At 45.8% G+C, this 22,223-nt stretch overlaps 1 protein-coding gene across 1 annotated transcript in view; it reads left to right on the top strand.

Moving 5' to 3' along the window:
- The window catches only part of DLD (dihydrolipoamide dehydrogenase), a 46,546-nt gene that overhangs the window by 6,749 nt on the left and 17,574 nt on the right, over positions 1–22,223 (top strand). The window contains exons 3-6 of the mRNA XM_056573629.1: positions 414–493; positions 1,891–1,959; positions 6,952–7,021; positions 7,255–7,355. Of these exons, the coding sequence (XP_056429604.1) occupies positions 414–493; positions 1,891–1,959; positions 6,952–7,021; positions 7,255–7,355 (320 nt within the window). The remainder of the gene's footprint in view (positions 1–413; positions 494–1,890; positions 1,960–6,951; positions 7,022–7,254; positions 7,356–22,223) is intronic.

The raw sequence follows: 22,223 nt of genomic DNA on the forward strand, positions 1-22,223 counted from the left end.
GCAGCGTATTTGACACTGCGCAAATTTTACCGCAGCAGCGGGAAATACGCTGCGTATCCCTTGCTCACTGTACACACAGGGCTTTCCGGCGGCAGCCCTATGTGTGTAGTGAGTTTTGGAGGCGGGGCCTTGTGCCGCCGTGTCTGTGACGCGCGGCTCCGCCTCCAAAACTCACTGCACCCATAGGGCTGCCGCCGGAAAGCCCTGTGTGTATAGTGAGCAAGGGATACGCAGCGTATTTCTCGCTGCTGCCATAAATTTTGCGCAGCGTCAAATACGCTGCGTATACGCCCTGTGGGAACGTGCCCTAAAGATTCACTCCTGAGGTTTGGCTTCTATATCCTTCTCTGAGGCCATTGGGAATAACTGTATAGCTGTTGTTTATCTTTTACACCTATTTCTTTGTCCTGAAGTGGATGCTGATGTCACAGTCATCGGCTCTGGTCCAGGAGGTTATGTTGCTGCAATCAAAGCTGCCCAACTTGGCTTCCAGGTAAGTGTTTGTCATGCCACAGCACATGTACAATATTACTCAGATGGCAATGCCTCACGCAAGCTTATTTTGACTTGTGAGGACCACATCTTGTCTTAATAGTGTTTACATTTTTTTTTCTTGTTATGACAGTGTATGAGGAGTTACTGTTGGTTTTATTGAAAAGTTGTACTGAACCATTTTGAATTTAATTTAGACATGTAAAATAAGTGTGTACATATTTATAGAAAATGTTTTCACATTTCTAGTCATGCCAGGTTATGAGGGTTATTTGATAAAGTGCCTGTTAAAGAGTATACCTGTCATCAAACCATATTTTCTAAACCAATTCAGATTATATTACCTAACTACTCCTAATACCCCTCCTGCCCTTGCATTTTTTTTACCGAGCTTTAAAAAGCTTTGTATCATACCTTTCCCCTTGCTCACATTGTGTGAGCTCCCGGCAGGAGAAAGTGGGCGTTCCCCAGCAGGCGCAACATCAATGAAGCCTGCGAGAGCTGTACCTCACCATGCCACGCTTGCACTTACTGAGTTTGGTCTCCTGCCAGACCGGGAGGAGACCAAACTGTTTTTACTTACACAGGGAACAGAACAGAGCCACCTAGTGGCTGTTTTTTCAATCGCATTAAAAACGTATAAAGGTTGAGAATTTTAACAGGAAGTAAATGGCAAAGTGTCTTATAATTACATAAGGAACAATATAAACGTTTAGCTTGGTGGCAAGTACTTTTTTTTTTCTTTTTTCTTTTTTTTAAACAAAATGTATTTCATCCCCTTAAACCACCGACACGTGCTGGTGATATCTTTAAAGTAATTTATTCAGCTTTTTTATCCTGACAGGCTCACCGGATGTGCAGTGCAATGCCCATTAGCAGCACATGCGCAGGCAATCCACACATTGCCTCTATCGGTAGGTGAGCCCTGTGTGTCATTCAGAATGCGCAGTGGCCATGCTGTAACAGGAGCACACCCCGGGCCATGCCTTTTAAGTTAACCTTTTGTTATTTAATGATTATATTAAGTAGCTGCTTAGATGACAAGTAGTTTAATGATGCACAAGAGAGGGCAGAGTGAGCTGGAAGACAGAAGTTCTATATCACTGGTCTGTCACTTGCACTGATGAAACTGCGCCCCCTTTGCCTCTGCAGAGCCAGTGGTATGATGGGAAAATGTACATTAGGAACGCATGTGAGAAAAAGAAGTGGTGCATATACTAAAATATTTATACACAAGGCATATACAGGAGCCTCTACACTCTGAAACAGCTCATTGTGCACTGTATAGGATAAATCTCAAGGTTTACCATATTTTTTTTTAATTTTACTGCCCATATGTTGGTATTGGTTTGTTCATATGTTGACTGGATTTTAATAAATCTTTAAAATTTATTCTAGACTGTTTGTGTGGAGAAGAATGAAACTCTTGGTGGAACCTGTCTGAATGTTGGATGCATTCCATCTAAGGTATTTTTAAATGACGATGATGGTGGTATTATCCTGTTTAATACCACATGCTATACATTAACAATGTGTGGTCTTGGGCTTTAAGCTCACGCTATTATTAAATGTAGAATGTGAGTTTCCCCCAGAGCATGAACTTTGTCACGGACTAATTTCACGGCAGAGGACTGGTTTTCCCTGTAACTGGGGTTCCTTGGATGTCCTAGTTATAAAAAATATATATGCAGCACACTACATTGTAAAACTTAAAGGTGAATTTATTCCATAATGTGAAAAAGGCTACGTTTCACTAGAGAAGGCCAGTAGGAGACTGGTGAAACGTAGTCTTTTGCACATTAGGGAATAAATTCACCTTTAACCCCTTAAGGACCCAGACCATTTTCACCTTAAGGACCCAAGCATTTTTTGCACATCTGACCACTGTCATTTTAAGCATTAATAACTCTGGGATGCTTTTACTTTTCATTCTGATTCAGAGATTGTTGTTTTCATGACATATTCCACTTTGGCAGTGGTAAATTTTTGTTGATACTTGCATAATTTCTTGGTGAAAAATTTGAAAATTTTAGCTTTTTCTTTTTTACTTTGAAACTCTCTGCTTATAAGGAAAATAGACATACCAAATAAATTATATATTTATTCACAAATACAATATGTCTACTTTATGTTTACATCATAAAGTTTACATGTTTTTACTTTTGGAAGACATCAGAGGGCTTCAAAGTTCAGCAACAATTTTCCAATTTTTCACAACATTTTCAAAATCTGAATTTTTCAGGGACCAGTTCAGTTTTGAAGTGGATTTGAAGGCCTTCATATTAGGAATACCTCCATTATAAAAACTGCACCCCTCAAAGTATTAAAATTGACATTCATGAAGTGTTTTAACTACGGATCGAAAGATATCGTTTTTTTAGGGCCGATACCGATAATCGGTGCAGGTTTGGGCCGATAGCCAATAACTTATACCGGAATATCGGTATAAGTTATCGGCTATTTAACCCCCTGCGACACCGCTGCAGATCATTGATTTAAAGCGGGCTCTTTAAATCAATGATCTGCAGTGGCTTTTGCGGGGCCATAGGCCGCCGCCACACGCTTCTCTCCCCCTACCTGTCAGGGTGGTCCGGGCCATCCATCCTTCCTTCTTGTAGTGTCCAGGGGCGTTCCGGGTGAAGAGTGAACCTGTCCGGGCTGTCCTTCTTCTCCGGGGGTCATGTTCTCCACTCCGGGCAGGCTCTGGCCTAGTACGCTGCATAGACGCCGCTGCGCAGTGACGCCCGTGCGCAGCGACGCACCTGACGTCACGGAGTAGCGGCGTCTATGCAGTGTACTAGGCCGGAGCCTGCCCGGAGTGGAGAAGATGACCACCGGAGAAGGACAGCCCGGACGGATTCACTCTTCACCCGGAACGCCCCCGGACACTACAGGAAGGGAGGATGGATGGCCTGGACCACCCCCATTACTGTGTGTAATTTTTTTATTGACTCGGAGGGTGGGGGAGGGGCCCGACCAGTATAGCAGTATGGGCAAAAATCCATACCGGTCTACCGCCCAGCATCACGGTGGGGGGTGCGGTGCGGCGGGTCGGGGGGGTGGCGTGCGGGGGGCGGGGTATTATCGGCAAGGTAATTGCCGATACCGATAATGCCCAAAATCGTGATTATCGGCCGATGATATCGGCCCTACCGATAATCGGTCGATCCCTAGTTTTAACCCTTTAGGTATTTCACATGAATAGCAGCAAAGTGAAGGAGAAAATTAAAAATCTTCATTTTTTACACTCTTATGTTCTTGTAGACCCAGTTTTTGAAATTTTGCAAGGGGTAAAAGGAGAAAAGCCCCCTAAAATTTGTAACCCAATTTCTCTTGAGTAAGAAAATACCTGATGTGTACATAAAGTGTTCTGTGGGTGCACTAGAGGGCTCAGAAGGGAAGGAGCAACAATGGAATTTTGGAGAATGAGTTTTTCCGAAATGGTTTTCTGGGGGGCATGTCCCATTTAGGAAGTCCCTATGGTCCCAGAATAGTAAAAAAAAAAAAAACATGGCATACTATTTTGGAAACTACACCCCTCAAGGAACGTAACATGGGGTACATTGAGCCTTAACACCCCACAGGTGTTTGACGACTTTTCGTTAAAGCTGGATGTGTAAATTATTTTAATTTTATTTTTTCACAAAAATGCTGGTTTTACCCCAAATGTTAAATTTTTCAAGGGGTAGTAGGAGAAAATGCCTCCCAAAATTTGTAACCTCCATTTCTTCTGAGTATGGAAATACCCCCATATGTGGATGTAAAAATGCTCTGCGGGCAAACAACAATGCTCAGAAGAGAAGGTTTTGGAGAGAGAATTTGGTTGGAATGGAAGTCGGGGGCCCCCCCCCCCCACATGTGACCCCATTTTGGAAACTACACTCCTCACAGAATTTAGTAAGGGGTGCAGTGAGCATTTACACCCACTGGCGTTTAACAGATCTTTGGAACAGTGGGCTGTGCAAATAAAACATTTTTTTTTTTCATTTTCACGGACCACTGTTCCAAAAATCTGTCAGACACCTGTGGGGTGTAAATGCTTACTGCACCCCTTATTAAATTCCGTGAGGGGTGTAGTTTCCAAAATGGGGTCACATGTGGGGGGGGGGGGGGGGTCCACTGTTCTGGCACTATGGGGGCTTTGTATACACACATGGCCTTCAGTTTTGGACACATTCTCTCCAAAAGCCCAGTGGTGCTCCTTCTCTTCTGAGCATTGTAGTTCGCCCGCAGAGCACTTTACATCCACATATGGGGTATGTTCTTACTCAGAAGAAATGGGTCTACAAATTTTGGGGGCTTTTTTCCCTATTCTCCCTTGTGCAAATGAAAAATGTAGGGTAACACCAGCATTTTCGTCTTTTAATTTTCACATCCAACTTTAACGACAATTCGTCAAACACCTGTGGGGTGTTAAGGCTCACTACACCCCTTGTTACTTTCCGTGAGGGGTGATGTTTCCAAAATGGGGTCACATGTGGGTATTGTTAAGTTTATGTCAGAACCGCTGTAAAATTAGCCACCCCTGTTGTCCTCCCGCAAATCACTTTACACCAATCTATGGGGTATTTCCGTACTCAGGAGAAATTGCATTACAAATTACAAAGTATGGGGCAACACCAGCATGTTAGTGTAAAAAATAAAATTTTTACACTAATATGCTGGTGTAGACCCCAACTTTACCTTTTCATAAAGGGTAAAAGGAGAAAAAGTCCCCCAAAATTTGTAACGCAATTTCTCCTGAGTACGGAAATACCCCATATGTGGCACTAAACTGTTGCCTTGAAATACAACAGGGCTCCTAAGTGAGAGAGCGCCATGCGCATTTGAGGCCTATTTTGGGGATTTGCATCCGCCACCAAAATACCCTGCAGCAAAACTCCCAGCATGCATTGTCAAAGGCTGTCTGGCAATACTGGGAGTTGTTGTTTTTCAACAGCTGGAGGCGTTTTTTGTTTTATATATTTTTTTTTTATTGGGGTGGGGGGGGGGGGACTGTGTAAGGGTATATGTAGTGTTTTTTTTTTTTTCTTTTTTACTTTTGTGTAGTGTTTTTAGGGTACATTCACACGGGCGGGTTTACAGTGAGTTTCCTGCTTGGAGTTTAAGCTGCGGCGGAAAATTTGCCGCATGTCAAACTTGCCGCAGAAAACTCGCTGTAAACCCCCTCCCGTGTGAATGTACATTCACATGGGGGGGGGGGGGGGCAAACCTCCAGCTGTTGCAAAAGTACAACTCCCAGCATGCACTGACAGACCATACATGCTGGGAGTTGTAGTTATGCAACAGTTGGAGGCACATTGGTTGCGCAACACAGTTTGTTACTTAACAGTGTTTCGCAACCAGTGTGCCTCCAGCTGTTGCATAACTACAACCCCCAGCATGCACAGACTACAAAAGGGCATGCTGGGAGTTGTAGTTGGAACTCTAGCTGTTGCAAAACTACAACTCCCAGCATGCCCTTTTGGCTGTGCATGCTGAGAGTTGTTGCAAGCAACAGCAGGAGGTGAACAGGCCTCACCTCCTGCTCTATCCTGCCACCGCTCCTGCCACTCCTGAGGGGACCCCGCCAGACCAAGGAGAGGTAGGAGACCCCCCGCCGGCCCTGATCACCGCCCAGCAGGGCAGTAGTTTGTCTGTCGTTCCGACCGATCAATCACGTGATCGTGAGGTGGCACCCGTGCCACCTCACTCCTGCTGGGTAAGGGTGAATGGGGCTGTCTCGGACAGCCCCATTCACCCTTTTTTTCTGGGTCACCAGAGACCCCATTGACCTGGAATCGCCACAAATTGCCCACCTCAGCTCCCCCCCACAAATCTGCAGTCATCCCTGTCAGGTCCCTGGCGGGCACCGAAATTCCCATGGGCGTACAAGTACGCCCTGGGTCCTTAAGTACCAGGGCGTCGGGGCCATGTATAAATATTATATGTATAATAAAAAAAAAAATAAATATATATATATATATATATATATATATATATATATATACACATTTATTATATATGAAACATTTTTGTAAACTTTACCCCCAAGTAAAACAGAGGAAAAAAAAAACAGCCCTTTGTGTCACGGAAATAAAAGTGCAAAAATGTATTTTAGTAGCTCAATAAAAAGACCACCACAAAAAAAGCTGAAAAGGAGTATCTACCATTGTGCATCAATGACTATCCCCTGTTTTTTGCACTTTACATATAGTTCAGAGCATTACGTGGATGATTTATCCCCAGCATGCTCACTATGTTGCAGGACGTTTTCTACATATTGGTTACACAAGCAGATTTGCAGTAAAATCTCCAGTGGAAAGTATCTACCACCCCTGGCCTCGACCTAAAGATGCATCATTTACTCTGGTTTTAATATGTCTAAACTTTCGTAATCCTTTTGATAAAAAAAAAGTTTTATTTTTACTATTTAAATCTTAATGTAGATTGGCATAATGTATTTTTCCCTTTTTCTAGGCTTTGCTGAACAACTCCTATCTGTATCATTTAGCTCATGGAAAAGATTTTGCTAGCAGAGGAATTGAAGGTAGGGTAAAACTTTTCTTAAACCCTTAAAAAAAACTTTGTACTGACGGCTGCTTTTTCATAGACTTAATTATAACACAATATTAAATAAAAAGGGTGGTTATTATATCCATTTTACTGCCCCGTTTTGATTTTGATGTTTATGATTCACAATAAGCTGACTGACATTGTGATACCTCTATTGTTTTATATAATAATGTAAGGCACTAAATACGTTTTTTTTTCCCTTTACAGTAACTGGGATCAGCTTAAATCTAGAGAAGATGATGGAACAGAAAAGTGGGGCAGTAAAGTCACTTACAGGAGGCATTGCTCATCTGTTTAAACAGAATAAGGTCTGATTTATTACAGTTTTATTGCACCATAATATGTATTTAAACTTTGTATGAATAAATGTTTAGCATTTTTCCCTGACCGATCGAATTTTCAATTTTGCACTTACTTCGCTTTTTAATAGCCATAATGGTATGTTTTTTTAGGCCAACAAATCAAGATAACATGTGAGCAGCGTAATACTTTTTTTGGTTTCGGAGTATATGTTATGGAAAAATTAAGGAAGTCCAGGGGTGTGGAAATTTAAAAAAAACTACTTGTCCAAGGGACTAAAGCGGAACATAATCTACTTGTCCCTCAAGAAAATCCACTTGTCCTGGTTGATGAAATAATTTCAACCAAAATAGTCTGATTTCCCCCCCCCCCCACTAGACCACCAGGGATGGATATAAGATCCCTTTAGACATTGCTGACAGGGGTGATCTAATGGTTTAATAGGTGATCGCAGTATGTCAGGATATTAGCGGCCGGAGAGTTGTAGATCCTCTTACACCCGAGACAAGCCCAGAAAAGTCTAGATGTAACTTTTTGATCACCTTATAAAAAATTTCTCATATGAAGTGACCAAAAATGAGCAATTCTGGACTCTTTTTTACATTTCCACCGTTCACCTTAACTTTTAATTAACATCATATTTTAATAGCCTGGACATTTCCACATGCAGCGATTCCACTTATGTTTATTTTTGTACATTATTTTTATTTAAAGAAAATTGGAAACTTTTATTAGGAAAGGGGCTTATTCACATATATACGCACTTTTTACAATATTTTAATCACTATTTTTCAGTCTCAATAGGGACTTATGTGTTACTGGGGGGGGGGGGGTTCTGCTACTCCAGTTTTTATGGTGCATTTTGTGTCAGAAAATGCTGGAAGTTGCATTTAGTTACTAGATAACTACAACACCCAGCATGCCCTTATACAGCCTATGGTTCTGTGGGTGTTGCAGCATGTTGCACTGTATAGTATTACAGTTAAGGTTATTGTGTAACATGCTGGGAGTTGTAGTTTTGGTTTGTGTCAGCTGCAGAGCCATAGGATGTGTCAAGGAATACTGGGAATTGCAGTTAGTAACTACAACTCCCAGCATGCCCTGATGCAGCCTATGGCTCTGCAGCTGACCTGAACCAAAACTACAACTCCCAGCATGTTACACATTATAGTTCTACAGTTTAGGTTATGGTCCAACATGCTGGGAGTTGTAGTTTTGGTTTGGGCGTGTTTGTGTGCATCTGTGGGGCTCTTGGTTGGCGGGCGAGTATGAAGGGGGCGGGATTCTGGGGGTGCAATTTAGTGTGGGTGCCACTAAAAATAAATAAAATTAGATGGCACAACTGCCCTAATGCCAGATGTGACAGTCCGCTCCTATACAAAACATTCATGCATACACATATCATACATGCACCAGCCACTGCCCCCATATACATATATACACACACACACCTGCCACTGCCCCCCCCCCACATCATACATTACATACACACATACACTCACACCATACATATGCACACATCATACATACACCTGCCGCTGCCCACCCCACATCATACATCACATACATACACATCACACTTAGACATCATACATACATCATACATTACATACACATCGACAGACATCATACACACATACACTCACACCATACATATACACCATACATATGCACACATCATACATACACCTGCCGCTGCCCCCCCCCACATCATACATCACATACACACATCACACTTAGACATCATACACACATCATACATTACATACACATCACACTTAGACATTATACACACACATCATACATTACATACACATCACACATAGACATCATACAGACAGTATACATTACATACACCTCACACACAGACATCATACACACATCATACATTACATACACATCTCACACAGACATCATACACACATCATACATTACATACACATCACACATAGACATCATACACACATCATACATAGACATTATACACACATCATACATGACATACACATCATACACACATTATACATTACATACACATTACACACACAGACATCATACACACATTATACATTACATACACATTACACATAGACATTATACACACATCATACATGACATACACATCATACACACATTATACATTACATACACATTACACACACAGACATCATACACACATCATACATTACATACACATCACACATAGACATTATACACACATAATACATTACATACACATCACACACAGACATCATACACACATTATACATTACATACACATCACACACAGACATCATACACACATTATACATTACATACACATCACACATAGACATCATACACACATTATACATTACAGACATCATACACACATCATACATTACATACACATCACACATAGACATCATACACACATCATACATTACATACACATCACACATAGACATCATACACACATCATACATTACATACACATCACACATAGACATTATACACACATCATACATTACATACACATCACACATAGACATCATACACACATACACTCACACCATACATATCCACCAATGTTTCCTAACCAGGGTGCCTCCAGCTGTTGCAAAACTACAACTCCCAGCATGCCCAGGGCATGCTGGGAGTTGTAGTTTTGCAACAGCTGGAGGCACCCTGGTTGGGAAACACTGATATACACCATACATATGCACACATCATACATACACCTGCCGCTGCCCCCCCATCATACATTACATACACACCACACATACACTCACACCCTACATATACAACCACCCTTCCTGCCGCCGCCTGTATTCTCGGCCTCCTCACCTGAGCCGTCATGAGTGGACATCAGAGCTGTAGTCCCGGCCGGTGTGAGGTGAGATTTCCGTCCTCTCCTCTCTCCCCTCCCCCCTGCTCTGTGTTTTCCCCGTGCAAACAAGCAACCTCCCCGTGGTGAATCAGGTTCTGTGGAGACAGGGGAGGGGGAGGGATAGAGCTGTGCTCGTCCTTTCTCTCACCCGGTGTGAGGTGGTTTTTTGCGCCCCCGTAGATCCATGCGTCCGCTCCTCCCCCAGCTCTCCGAACATTTCCGAAGCTAAAACTGGGGGAGGGCAGAGCAAGGCAAAGGAGAAAGTTCACGCCCCCCCCCCCCCCTCATCTCCCCTCCCTGAGCTCGGCTGCTGGACGCAGATCTCTACGGCACGCCCCCTCCCTGAGGACATAGATCGCCACGACAGGTCCCTCCCTCATCTCCCCTCCCTGAGGACGTAAATCTCCACGGCAGGTTCCCTCCCTCATCTCCCCGAGCTGAGGACGTAGAGCAGTGCTCCCAATGAGCTCTATGTGTAAAGGGGGACATACTGTATGGGCTAAAGGGGGACATTTAGCCTGTACAGTATGTTCCCCTTTAGCCCGTGCAGTATGTCCCCCTTTACACATAGAGCTCATTGGGAGCACTGCTCTACGTCCTCAGCTCGGGGAGATCTATGTCCTCAAGGAGGGGGCGTGCCGTAGAGATCTGCGTCCAGCCAAGCTCAGGGAGGGGAGATGAGGGAGGTACCTGCCGTGGAGATTTACGTCCTCAGCTCGGGGAGATGAGGGAGGGGACCTGCCGAGGAGATCTATGTCCTCAGGGAGGGGGCGTGTCGTAGAGATCTGAATCCAGCCGAGCTCAGGGAGATGAGGGAGGGGGCGTGGACCTTCTCTCTCCCCTTGCTCTTCCCTCCCCCAGCTCTAGCTTCGGAAATGTTCGGAGAGCTGGGGGAGGAGCGGACGCATGGATCTACGGGGGCGCAAAAAACCACCTCACACCGGCAGTGTCTTCTGAGCTCCGTCCATCCTCCGGAAGGGGAGATAAGGGGACTCTGCGGTCAGCTGGAGGCCGCCGCCCCCTCCATATACTCTGAGTGCCGGTGTGAGGTGGAGACTTCCATCGGCTCCTGCGCCTCACACCGACACTAAAAAACAATAAGGGAGAAGTCTGTCTGTCCCTGCTAGCCCGATACAGGGCTAAATCTATAAACAATTCACCTGCCCGGCACCCAAAACTACTTGTCCCGGGTGTCGGGCTATAGGATTTCCACATCCCTGAAGTAATTACAAAGAATGACTTCCTTAATTTTTCCATAACATATACCGTATATACTCGAGTATAAGCCGAGTTTTTCAGCACGATTTTTCGTGCTGAAAACACCCCCCTCGGCTTATACTCGAGTGAACTCCCCCACCCGCAGTGGTCTTCAACCTGCGGACTTCCAGAGGTTTCAAAACTACAACTCCCAGCAAGCCAGGGCAGCCATCGGCTGTCCGGGCTTGCTGGGAGTTGTAGTTTTGAAACCTCCGGAGGTCCGCAGGTTGAAGACCACTGCGGCCTTCAACATCATCCAGCCCCCTCTCACCCCCTTTAGTTCTGAGTACTCACCTCCGCTCGGCGCTGGTCCGGTCCTGCAGGGCTGTCCGGTAAGGAGGTGGTCCGGTGAGGAGGTGGTCCGGGCTGCTATCTTCACCGGGGAGGCCTCTTCTAAGCGCTTCGGGCCCGGCCTCAGAATAGTCACGTTGCCTTGACAACGACGCAGATACGTCGTTGTCTAGGCAACGGCTCTATTCCGGGCCGGAAGCGCGGAGAAGAGGCGCCCCCGATGAAGATAGCAGCCCGGACCACCTCCTCACCGGACCACCTCCTTACCGGACAGCCCTGCAGGACCGGACCAGTGCCGAGCGGAGGTGAGTACTCAGAACTAAAGGGGGTGAGAGGGGGCTGGATGATGTTGAAGGCCGCAGTGGTCTTCAACCTGCGGACCTCCGGAGGTTTCAAAACTACAACTCCCAGCAAGCCCGGACAGCCGATGGCTGCCCGGGCTTGCTGGGAGTTGTAGTTTTGAAACCTCTGGAGGTCCGCAGGTTGAAGACCACTGAGGGCGAATGATGAGAAGAGGATGATGAAGGGGGGGGGGGTGTGGGGATGATGAAGGGGGGTGGGGATGATGAAGGGGGGGGGTGTGGGATGATTACAAGGGGATGATGAAGGGGGGATGTGTGGGATGATAAGGGGATGTGTGGGATGATGACAAGGGGATGATGAAGGGGGGATGTGTGGGATGATGACAAGGGGATGATGAAGGGGGGATGTGTGGGATAAGGGGATGTGTGGGATGATGACAAGGGGATGATGAAGGGGGGATGTGTGGGATAAGGGGATGTGTGGGATGATGACAAGGGGATGATGAAGGGGGGATGTGTGGGATGATGACAAGGGGATGATGAAGGGGGGATGTGTGGGATGATGACAAGGGGATGATGAAGGGGGGATGTGTGGGATGATGAAGGGGGGATGTGTGGGATGATGACAAGGGGATGATGAGGATGTTAATGACGGGTCTGGATGATGACAGGGGGGGATGAGGTATTTCCCACCCTAGGCTTATACTCGAGTCAATAACTTTTCCTGGGATTTTGGGTTGAAATTAGGGGTCTCGGCTTATACTCGGGTCGGCTTATACTCGAGTATATACGGTACTCCGAAACCAAAAAAAGTATTACGCTGCTCACATGTTATCTTGATTTGTTACGATTACAACAATATCCACTTTGTTTCCATCATGTTTTATTACTTTTGAAAAATTCTAAACTTTTTAGATTTTTTTTTTAATTGACATTTTCTGACTTTAAGAATGTTTTATTTTTACCGTATGACTGGTATTTTAGAACTCATTTTATTCCACTATGATATGTAGTTTATCGTTACCATTTTGTTATTGATCAGACTTTTTGACAGCTTTTTAGCCTTTTTTTCAGTTTATATTATTTTTTTTTTTATAACAAAAACACAATTCTGCACATGGTGTTACCAAATACAGTTGTATGTTTTTTTTGTTTACCTTTTTTTCATTTGAACATTGGGGAATAAAAAGGTGATTTGAACTGTTATAATGAAAGGAGTTAATTTATATAGGGGTAAAAAAAAAAAATTATATATTAGATACCTCCTACAGATCAATGCACTGCTTACTGCCTGCTTTTAGGACAACAGATCTCCTGACCGCAGTAGCATTGGGGCCAGGAGATCTGACCCACTGTACCACCACCAACTGCTTTGACATGCATTTAAATGATGCTGTCAACTTTGACAGTGACAAGGGTAAAGGGTTAATAGCAACGAAATCCCTTTACCCTTCCCCCAGCTACTGAAATCAGGTGGGATTTTGGGATTTTCCAGGTATAGAGCGAGCCCCAGTCAGGTGTCCGCTCCATACACCCAATGTAGTTATCTGACAAGCCAAGCTATTTTGGGACAAAAGCCAGAATACATTATAGACAGGACTTATGTGTATTGTCAGGATATCCTCAAGTTAGGTAGAAGGGAAACTATTCAATAAGTATGCCCAAATATTGGTGGACATAAAAAGCAATAATAAATGATCAATGGATGATATAAAGCTAGCTTGCAACTTGTACAGTACTGGGCTATGTCTGGTTTAGGTTTGTTGCTGTAAATATAACATATATTATTATCTCCTCTATAATATTATCTCCTCTATTGGCTCCATTGGGGGACACAGACCATGGGTGTATGCTGCTGTCTCTAGGAGGTATGACACTATGGCAACAAAAAAAGTCGGCTCCTCAAAGCAGGATATACCCGCCTCCAGACCCTGAGCTAATCAGTTTTAGCTTAGTGTCTAAAAGAGGTGGACATGGTCTGGAATTCTCCAGACCAGGTGTTCTGTTTTATTATTTTCCTAGTTAGGGAATGTGTTAGTTTTTTTTTATTCCGTTTTCTTTCATGTTTTCAGGTGGGGACTCAGGAACTGTGGCTCACTGTTTCCCCATTGCGATTGAGGGGGCACAGGCATTGCGTATATGCGCTGTTCACCCCCTATCGCCAACGGTCAGCGCCTGGGGTTGTACCTCATGGGTCCGGGTCCCTCTGGGGTTGTACCTCATGGGTCCGGGTCCCCCTATTCCCTGCTCGCCTCGCTCGCACATGGTAGCTCAGCGTGATGCAGGTAACAGAAAGCTGACTGAAGACCTCACAGAAGACGCCATTAGGTAAGTTCTTCTGACTGAGGTGAGTATATATTCTTCTCCCTTTAGGTGCTGACTTGCAACCTCTGGAGACCCTCATTTTTTGGCCCACCTTTCAGGGTCCAAGGGGCTGGCCTGTGTTGGGGGCTCTATCTTTTATTCTGGGGCGAGCAGTGGCATATTGGGAATGAATGGATTACTTTATTATTATGCAAACGAAAAGTAGAAATGTCCAGCGCTTTGATGCAAAATTCTTTGACTTTATTCAATCATAAAAACATACAGCATAGGGACAAGAACGCCGACGCGTTTCGGATCTGTACGATCCTTAGTCATGGCATTATCAATATGTCAGGATCACATATATATAGTAGTTTCTTAAATCACATGACCACATGACATCATACATAAAAACAGGTAATCTTAAAAACCTGGAGATAACGCTGGAAGTGGACGGCTCAAAGTAAGCTCCGGAAAAGGATTAACAAAATACATAATCACAAGGCAAATCTTCCATAAAATACATTGGACGGTATATAGATGATCTTGCCATGGTGTGGAGGGGTACTGAGGAGGAGTTCTGGAATTTTGTGACTTACATAAATGAAAATCCCCTTAATTTAAAATTTACTGCAAGTTTTTCAAAAAATAAGCTTCCTTTCCTAGACATAGAACTATGTGCTGGTAGAGATTCTAATAGGTCTGGGGTAGTGATTCATCCATATAGAAATGATACGGCAGGGAATACCATGCTTAAAGCAGATTCATGCCATCCCCGTCACGTAGTTAATAATATTCCGTATGGGGAGTGGGTTCGTCTAAGACTGAATTGCTCTGAGGAGTCCACATTTGAGCAGGAGTCCCTCCTCTTACATGAAAGGTTAAAGCAGAGGGGTTATAGTGATAGCGTACTAGAAAATGCATACAACAAAAGTAAAAAACTAGAACAAAGTACTCTATTGAAAAAGAGCAATAGAAGTAGGAAAAATTCCCAGCACCGGAATAACAACTTGCCCGTATTTGTCACGGGGTTTAGTAAACAATTCAATATGATAAAAAATATTATTAATACGTTTCTTCCAGTGCTGGAGAATGATCCTGCTCTCTCTGAAATCAATAAAACAAAAGTGAAAATAGTATCGAGACGTGGCCCATCACTAGGATCAATGTTATCTCCAAGCTTATTTTTGGAAAAGGAAAAAGAAAATTCCAAAACTTGGTTAAATCATCCAGGGACGTGGAGATGCGGACATGCACAATGCATAACATGTAAGTTTATTAATAGATTAAATTTCTTCCAATCATACAATACAGGGAAAATATATTATAATAAAACTTATGTCAATTGCAACACATCTTATGTTTTATACTTAGCCTCATGCACTCAGTGTCATATACAGTATGTAGGCTGTACAACAAATACACTCAAAACACGCATTCGTAGACATATTTCAGATATAAGTAATGATAATGTCAATGTATCAGCCCTATCTAGACATTTCAGATCTATTTACAATAGGAACTCATCCACACTGTGCGTTAATGCTATAGAGAGGGTGTTTAGAAATGCAAGAGGAGGAGACATGAAAAGGATGTTATTCAATAGAGAAACCTATTGGATTTTTGTACTGAACACCAGAGAACCGAACGGAATTAATCAAAGACATGATCTCATTTGCACATATTAAATTAAAATGTGGACATATATTTATTTATATTTTTTGTTGTACACTGTTGCAACCTCATCTCTTACATTGTATTTATTGTGCATATATAATAACTTGCCTTGTGATTATGTATTTTGTTAATCCTTTTCCGGAGCTTACTTTGAGCCGTCCACTTCCAGCGGTATGTCCAGGTTTTTAATATTACCTGTTTTTATGTATGATGTCATGTGGTCATGTGATTTAACCTCTTCAGGACATAGGGCGTATGGATACGCCCTGCATCCCGAGTCCTTAAGGACCGAGGGCGTATCCATGCGCCCCTGGGAATTCCGGCCCCCACCGCTAGCCGGTTGGGGACCGGAGCCGGATGCCTGCTGAAATCGTTCAGCAGGCATCCCGGCATATCGCCCAGGGGGGTCATTATGCCCCCCCATGTCGGCGATCGCCGCAGATCGCTGGACAATTCAGTCCAGCGATCTGCGGCGATTCCGGGTCAATCGGGTCTCCAGTGACCCGGTGACCCGGAATTACTGGCTGTTCGGGGCCGTCTCTGACGGCCCCGAACAGCCAGAGCTTGCAGGGGTGAGGTGGCACTGGTGCCACCTCACGATCGCCCTGATTTGTCGGCAGGATTACCGGCCGACCAATCAGGGCGCCTGCTGCGGGTGTCACTCCCGCACCCGCTCCGACCCTCTTCCGGAGGACGTGAGCGGGTGCGGGACGTGCACCCCGGGTGCTGGGGACCCCGATCCCCGGTGTGAATGTTGGGATCGGGGCCCCAGGAGCAGCGGCGGGACTGACCTCATGCGGCTGGATCGTTGAAGGTGAGTGACAGCCTCCTGCTGTTGCTTAGCAACAGCTCCCAGCATGCAAAAAGGGCATGCTGGGAGCTGTAGTTATGCAACAGCAGGAGGCAGACCACCACAACTCCCAGCATTCCCTTATGGGCATGCTGGGACTTATGGTTTTGCAACAGCTGGAGGCACATTTTTTCTATGGAAAAGTGTACCTTCAGCTATAACTACAACTCCCAGCTTGCACAAACAGCTAAAGTGCATGCTGGGAGTTGTAGTGGTGCATCTGCTGGTTGCATAACTACAACTCCCAGCATGCCCGTTGGCTGTCGGTGACTGCTGAGAGTTGTAGTTTTGCAACAGCTGAAGGCACACTGGTTGTGAAGCAGAGTTTTTTTTTTTTTTACCTAACTCAGTGTTTCACGACCTGTGTGCCTCCAGCTGTTGCAAACTACAACTCTCAGCAGTCACCGTACACCATGCACCGTACATGCTGGGAGTTGTAGTTTTGCAACAGCTGGAGGCACACTGGTTGTGAAACACTGAGTTAGGTCACAAACTCAGTGATACATAACCAGTGTGCCTACAGTTGTTGCAAAACTACAACTCTCAGCAGTCACAGACAGCCAACGGGCATGCTGGGAGTTGTAGTTATGCAACAGCTGGATGTCCCCCCCCCCCAATGTGAACGTACAGGGTACACTCACATGGGCGGAGGATTACAGTAAGTATCTGGCTGCAAGTTTGAGCTGCCGCAAACTTTCTGCTGCAGCTCAAACTGCCAGCGAGAAACTACTGTGAACCCCCGCCTGTGCAACTGTACCCTAAAAACACTACACTAACACAAAAAATTTAATAAAAAGTAAAAAACACTACGTATACACATACCCCTATACAACCCCCCTCCCCTCCCCAATAAAAATGAAAAACGTCTGGTACGCCATTGTTTCCAGAACGGAGCCTCCAGCTCCCAGTATTGTCGGACAGCCGTTGACTGTCCAGGCATGCTGGGAGTTTTGCAACAGCTGGAGGCACCCTGTTTGGGAATCACTGGCGTAGAATTCCCCTATGTCCACCCCTATGCAAGTCCCTAATTCAGGCCTCAAATGCGCATGGCACTCTCTCACTTTGGAGCCCTGTCGTATTTCAAGGCAACAGTTTAGGGTCACATATGGGGTATCGCCGTACTCGGGAGAAATTGTGTTACAAATTTTGGGGGGTGTTTTCTGCTTTTACCCATTTTAAAAATGTAAAATTTTTGGGTAAACAAGCATTTTAGGTTAAAAAAAAAATTTTTTTTTTACATATGCAAAAGTCGTGAAACCCCTTGTTACGTTCCCCGAGGGGTCTAGTTTCCAAAATATAATGCCATGTGGTGTTTTTTTTTGCTGTCCTGGCACCATAGGAGCTTCCTAAATGCGGCATGCCCCCAGAGAAAAATTTGCTTTCAAAAAGCCAAATGTGACTCCTTCTCTTCCGAGACCTGTAGTGCGCCAGCAGAGCACTTTTCACCCTCATATGGGGTGTTTTCTTAATCAGGAGAAATTGGGCTTCAAATGTTTAGGGGTATTTTCTGCTATTACCCTTTTTAAAAATTAATTTTTAATTTTTGGGAAAACAAGCATTTTAGGTAAAAATTATTTTTTTTTTACATTTGCAAAAGTCGTGAAACACCTGTGGGGTATTAAGGTTCACTTTATCCCATGTTACATTCCCCGAGGGGTCTAGTTTCCAAAATGGTATGCCATGTGTTTTTTTTTGCTGTTCTGGCACCATAAGGGCTTCCTAAATGCAACATGCCCCCCAAAAACCATTTCCGAAAAACGTACTCTCCAAAATCCCCTTGTCGCTCCTTCACTTCTGAGCCCTCTACTGCGCCCGCCGAACACTTTACATAGACATATGAGGTATGTGCTTACTCGAGAGAGATTGGGCTACAAATACAAGTAAAAATTTTGTCCTTTTACCCCTTGTAAAAATTCAAAAATTGGGTCTACAAGAACATGTGAGTGTAAAAAATGAAGATTGTGAATTTTCTCCTTCACTTTGCTGCTATTCGTGTGAAACACCTAAAGGGTTAAAACACTTACTGAATGTCATTTTGAATACTTTGGGGGGTGCAGTTTTTATAATGGGGTCATTTATGGGGTATTTCTAATATGAAGACCCTTCAAATCCACTTCAAACCTGAACTGGTCCCTGAAAAATAGTGAGTTTGAAAATTTTGTGAAAAATCGGAAAATTGCTGCTGACCGTTGAAGCCCTCTGGTGTCTTCCAAAAGTAAAAACTCATAAATTTTATGATGCAAACATAAAGTAGACATATTGTATATGTGAACCAAAAAAAAATGTATTCGTAATATCCATTTTCCTTACAAGCAGAAAGCTTCAAAGTTAGAAAAATGCAAAATTTTCAAATTTTTCATCAAATTTACGGATTTTTCACCAAGAAAGAATGCAAGTATCGACAAAAATTTACCACTATGTTAAAGTAGAATATGTCACGAAAAAACAATCTCGGAATCAGAATGATAACTAAAAGCATTCCAGAGTTATTAATGTTTAAAGTGACAGTGGTCAGATGTGCAAAAAACGCTCCGGTCCTTAAGGCCAAAATGGGCTCCGTCCTGAAGGGGTTAAGAAACTACTATATATACCGTATTTATCGGGTTATACCACGCACCGGCCTATAACACGCACCCTCACTTTACCAAGGATATTTGGTTGAAAAAAGTTTTTTACCCAAATATCCTTGGTAAAATGGGGGTGCGTGTGTGTGCATGCGTATACCCCGATACACCCCCAGGAAAGGCAGGGGGAAGAGAGGCCGTCGCTGCCCACTGCTCTCCCCCTGCCTTTCCTGGGCTCTAGAGCCCTGCTGCCGCGGCTTCTCTCCTGCTGGCTATCTGCGCCACTGCCCGTTCTCTCCCTCTGACTATCGGTGCCGGCGCCGATAGCCAGGGGGAGAGAAGTGGCGCCGCTGCCCCGTTGCCTCCCCCTCCCCGGTTGTATAATTCCCTGTTGCCGGGGTCGGGTCCACGCTGCTTCAAGCCTCCGGTGTGCATCCCCTGCGTCGTTGCTATGCACTGCACGGTGAGGCGCAATGACGAGTGACATCATTGTGCCATGCAGTGCATAGCAACGACGCATGGGACGCACACCGGAGGCTTGAAGCAGCGTGGAGCCGACCCCGGCAACAGGTAATTATACAACCGGGGATGGGGGAGGCAATGGGTGCCGCTGCCCCTTCTCTCCCCCTGTCTGTCGGCGCCACTGCCACATTGCTGGCGCCGCTTCTCTCCCCCTGGCTAACGGCACAGATACGGGCAGCGGCACCGATAGCCAGGGGGAGAGAAGGGCCGGCAGCAGGGCTCTAGACCCCTGGACAGGCAGGGGCAGAGAAGCCGGCAGCGACGGCAGGTCTCTGCACCTGCAAAGCCGCTGCAGTTCATTGATTTAAAGCGCCCGCAATGTGGCAGCGAAGCGGCGCCGGCAATGTGGCAGCGGCGCCGACAGACAGGGGGAGAGAAGGGGCAGCGGCACCATTGCCTCCCCCATCCCCGGTTGTATAATTACCTGTTGCCGGGGTCGGGTCCGCGCTGCTTCAAGCCTCCGGTGTGCATCCCCTGCGTCGTTGCTATGCACTGCACGGCTAGGCGCAATGACGAGTGACGTCATTGTGCCATGCAGTGCATAGCAACGACGCATGGGACGCACACCGGAGGCCTGAAGCAGCGTGGACCCGACCCCGGCAACAGGTAATTATACAACCGGGGATGGGGGAGGCAATGGGTGCCGCTGCCCCTTCTCTCCCCCTGTCTGTCGGCGCCGCTGCCACATTGCCGGCTCCGCTTCTCTCCCCCTGGCTATCGGCACCGATACGGGCAGCGGCACCGATAGCCAGGGGGAGAGAAGGGCCGGCAGCAGGGCTCTAGACCCCTGGACAGGCAGGGGCAGAGAAGCCGGCAGCGACGGCAGGTCTCTGCACCTGCAAAGCCGCTGCAGTTCATTGATTTAAAGCGCCCGCTTTAAATCATTGAACTGCAGCGGCTTATCGTCGTATAACACGCATAACACGCAAAAATTTTAGCCTAAAAAGTGCGTGTTATCCGCCGATAAATACGGTATGTGATCCTGACATCTTGTTAATGCCATGACTAAGGATCGTACAGATCCGAAACGCGTCGGCGTTATTGTCCCTATGCTGTATGTTTTTATGACTTAATAAAGCCGAAGAATTTTGCATCTAAAAGCGCTGGACATTTCTACTTTTCGTTTGCATAATAATAAAGTAATCCATTCACATTGGGCCAGGTGCGCTGCTGGCCTGTCCGAGCGCAGGTGTGGGAGAGTGGAGCTGTCGAGACTTTCCGTGCACTTTATTATTATGCACCTGGTGCTTACTATGTGGCTGACAGCCGCGGCGCTTGTACTGTTTGGGCACATGAAGCGCTGACTTTCGCTTTCGGCAGCAGACTGCTGCCGGCAAATATGTGTATCGCCCGCTCACTTCCCCGCGGGCGCATATGCGGCTGACGTGCGCTCGGGGCAAGGAGCGGGCGCCATTACTATTGTTCTTCGGCATTTCGGCGGCCGGGGCGCCATAGCTCCGCCCACAGGGCCGCCGGAGCTTACTGGAGGCACAAATCGTCCTCCAATCAGCGCCGTGCGCACGATTTTCATTGGCAGAGGCCAATCAGACAGTGCCCCTGCTCCAGGCACGCCCCTCTCTGGCTGTTGGCTGGACTGTTTCTCCCTCTCTATCTACACAGAGCGGAGTTCTCCTCACAGCAGCTGCCACAGGGGACACAGACTCGGGTGAGAGAGTTATTTTTTCATTATGTCCGTACCCAGAACTGTTCCTCCCTCTAAACAGACAACTGGAGCATTAGTTTCCTATTTTGTCTGTAAGAACTGTAATTCCAAAATGCCTGCTTCTGCTGAACCCACTTGCTCTGCCTGCTCCTCATCTGCCCCAGACCCCCTGGTACCCCCGGATGCTGTTTCGGTGGATTCGGCCGCCCCTCCTGCCTGGATTTCTTCCCTATCCCAGTATATGGCTGACTTGACTCAAGTCTCCCGTTCGGTGGCTGAGGCCTCCTGTGACGTGGTGTCTGCCTTGAAGAGGTCTGCCCTGCGCCTACCCTCTAAAGGGCCCCGCTCCTCTTCTCAACATACTCAACGCTCTCACAAGCGTACTAGCTTCTTCTTCATCTTCTGACTCTTCCATTGAGTCTTCAGGTAGACGTGGGTGCTCCCCTCGTGGGTCCCGCCCCCTCGTGTCATCTGGTCACAAACGTCGCTTTTTTCCAGAGGATGTTCCCGGAGTCGCCGCTCTGCCTCACCAGAGCCGCATACCCGGTCAGGGTCGCCCCCCTCCAGGGCTGCCTCC

The sequence above is a fragment of the Hyla sarda genome, chromosome 4 (genome assembly GCF_029499605.1).
Source record: "Hyla sarda isolate aHylSar1 chromosome 4, aHylSar1.hap1, whole genome shotgun sequence".
In the NCBI taxonomy this organism is placed as follows: Eukaryota; Metazoa; Chordata; class Amphibia; order Anura; family Hylidae; genus Hyla; species Hyla sarda.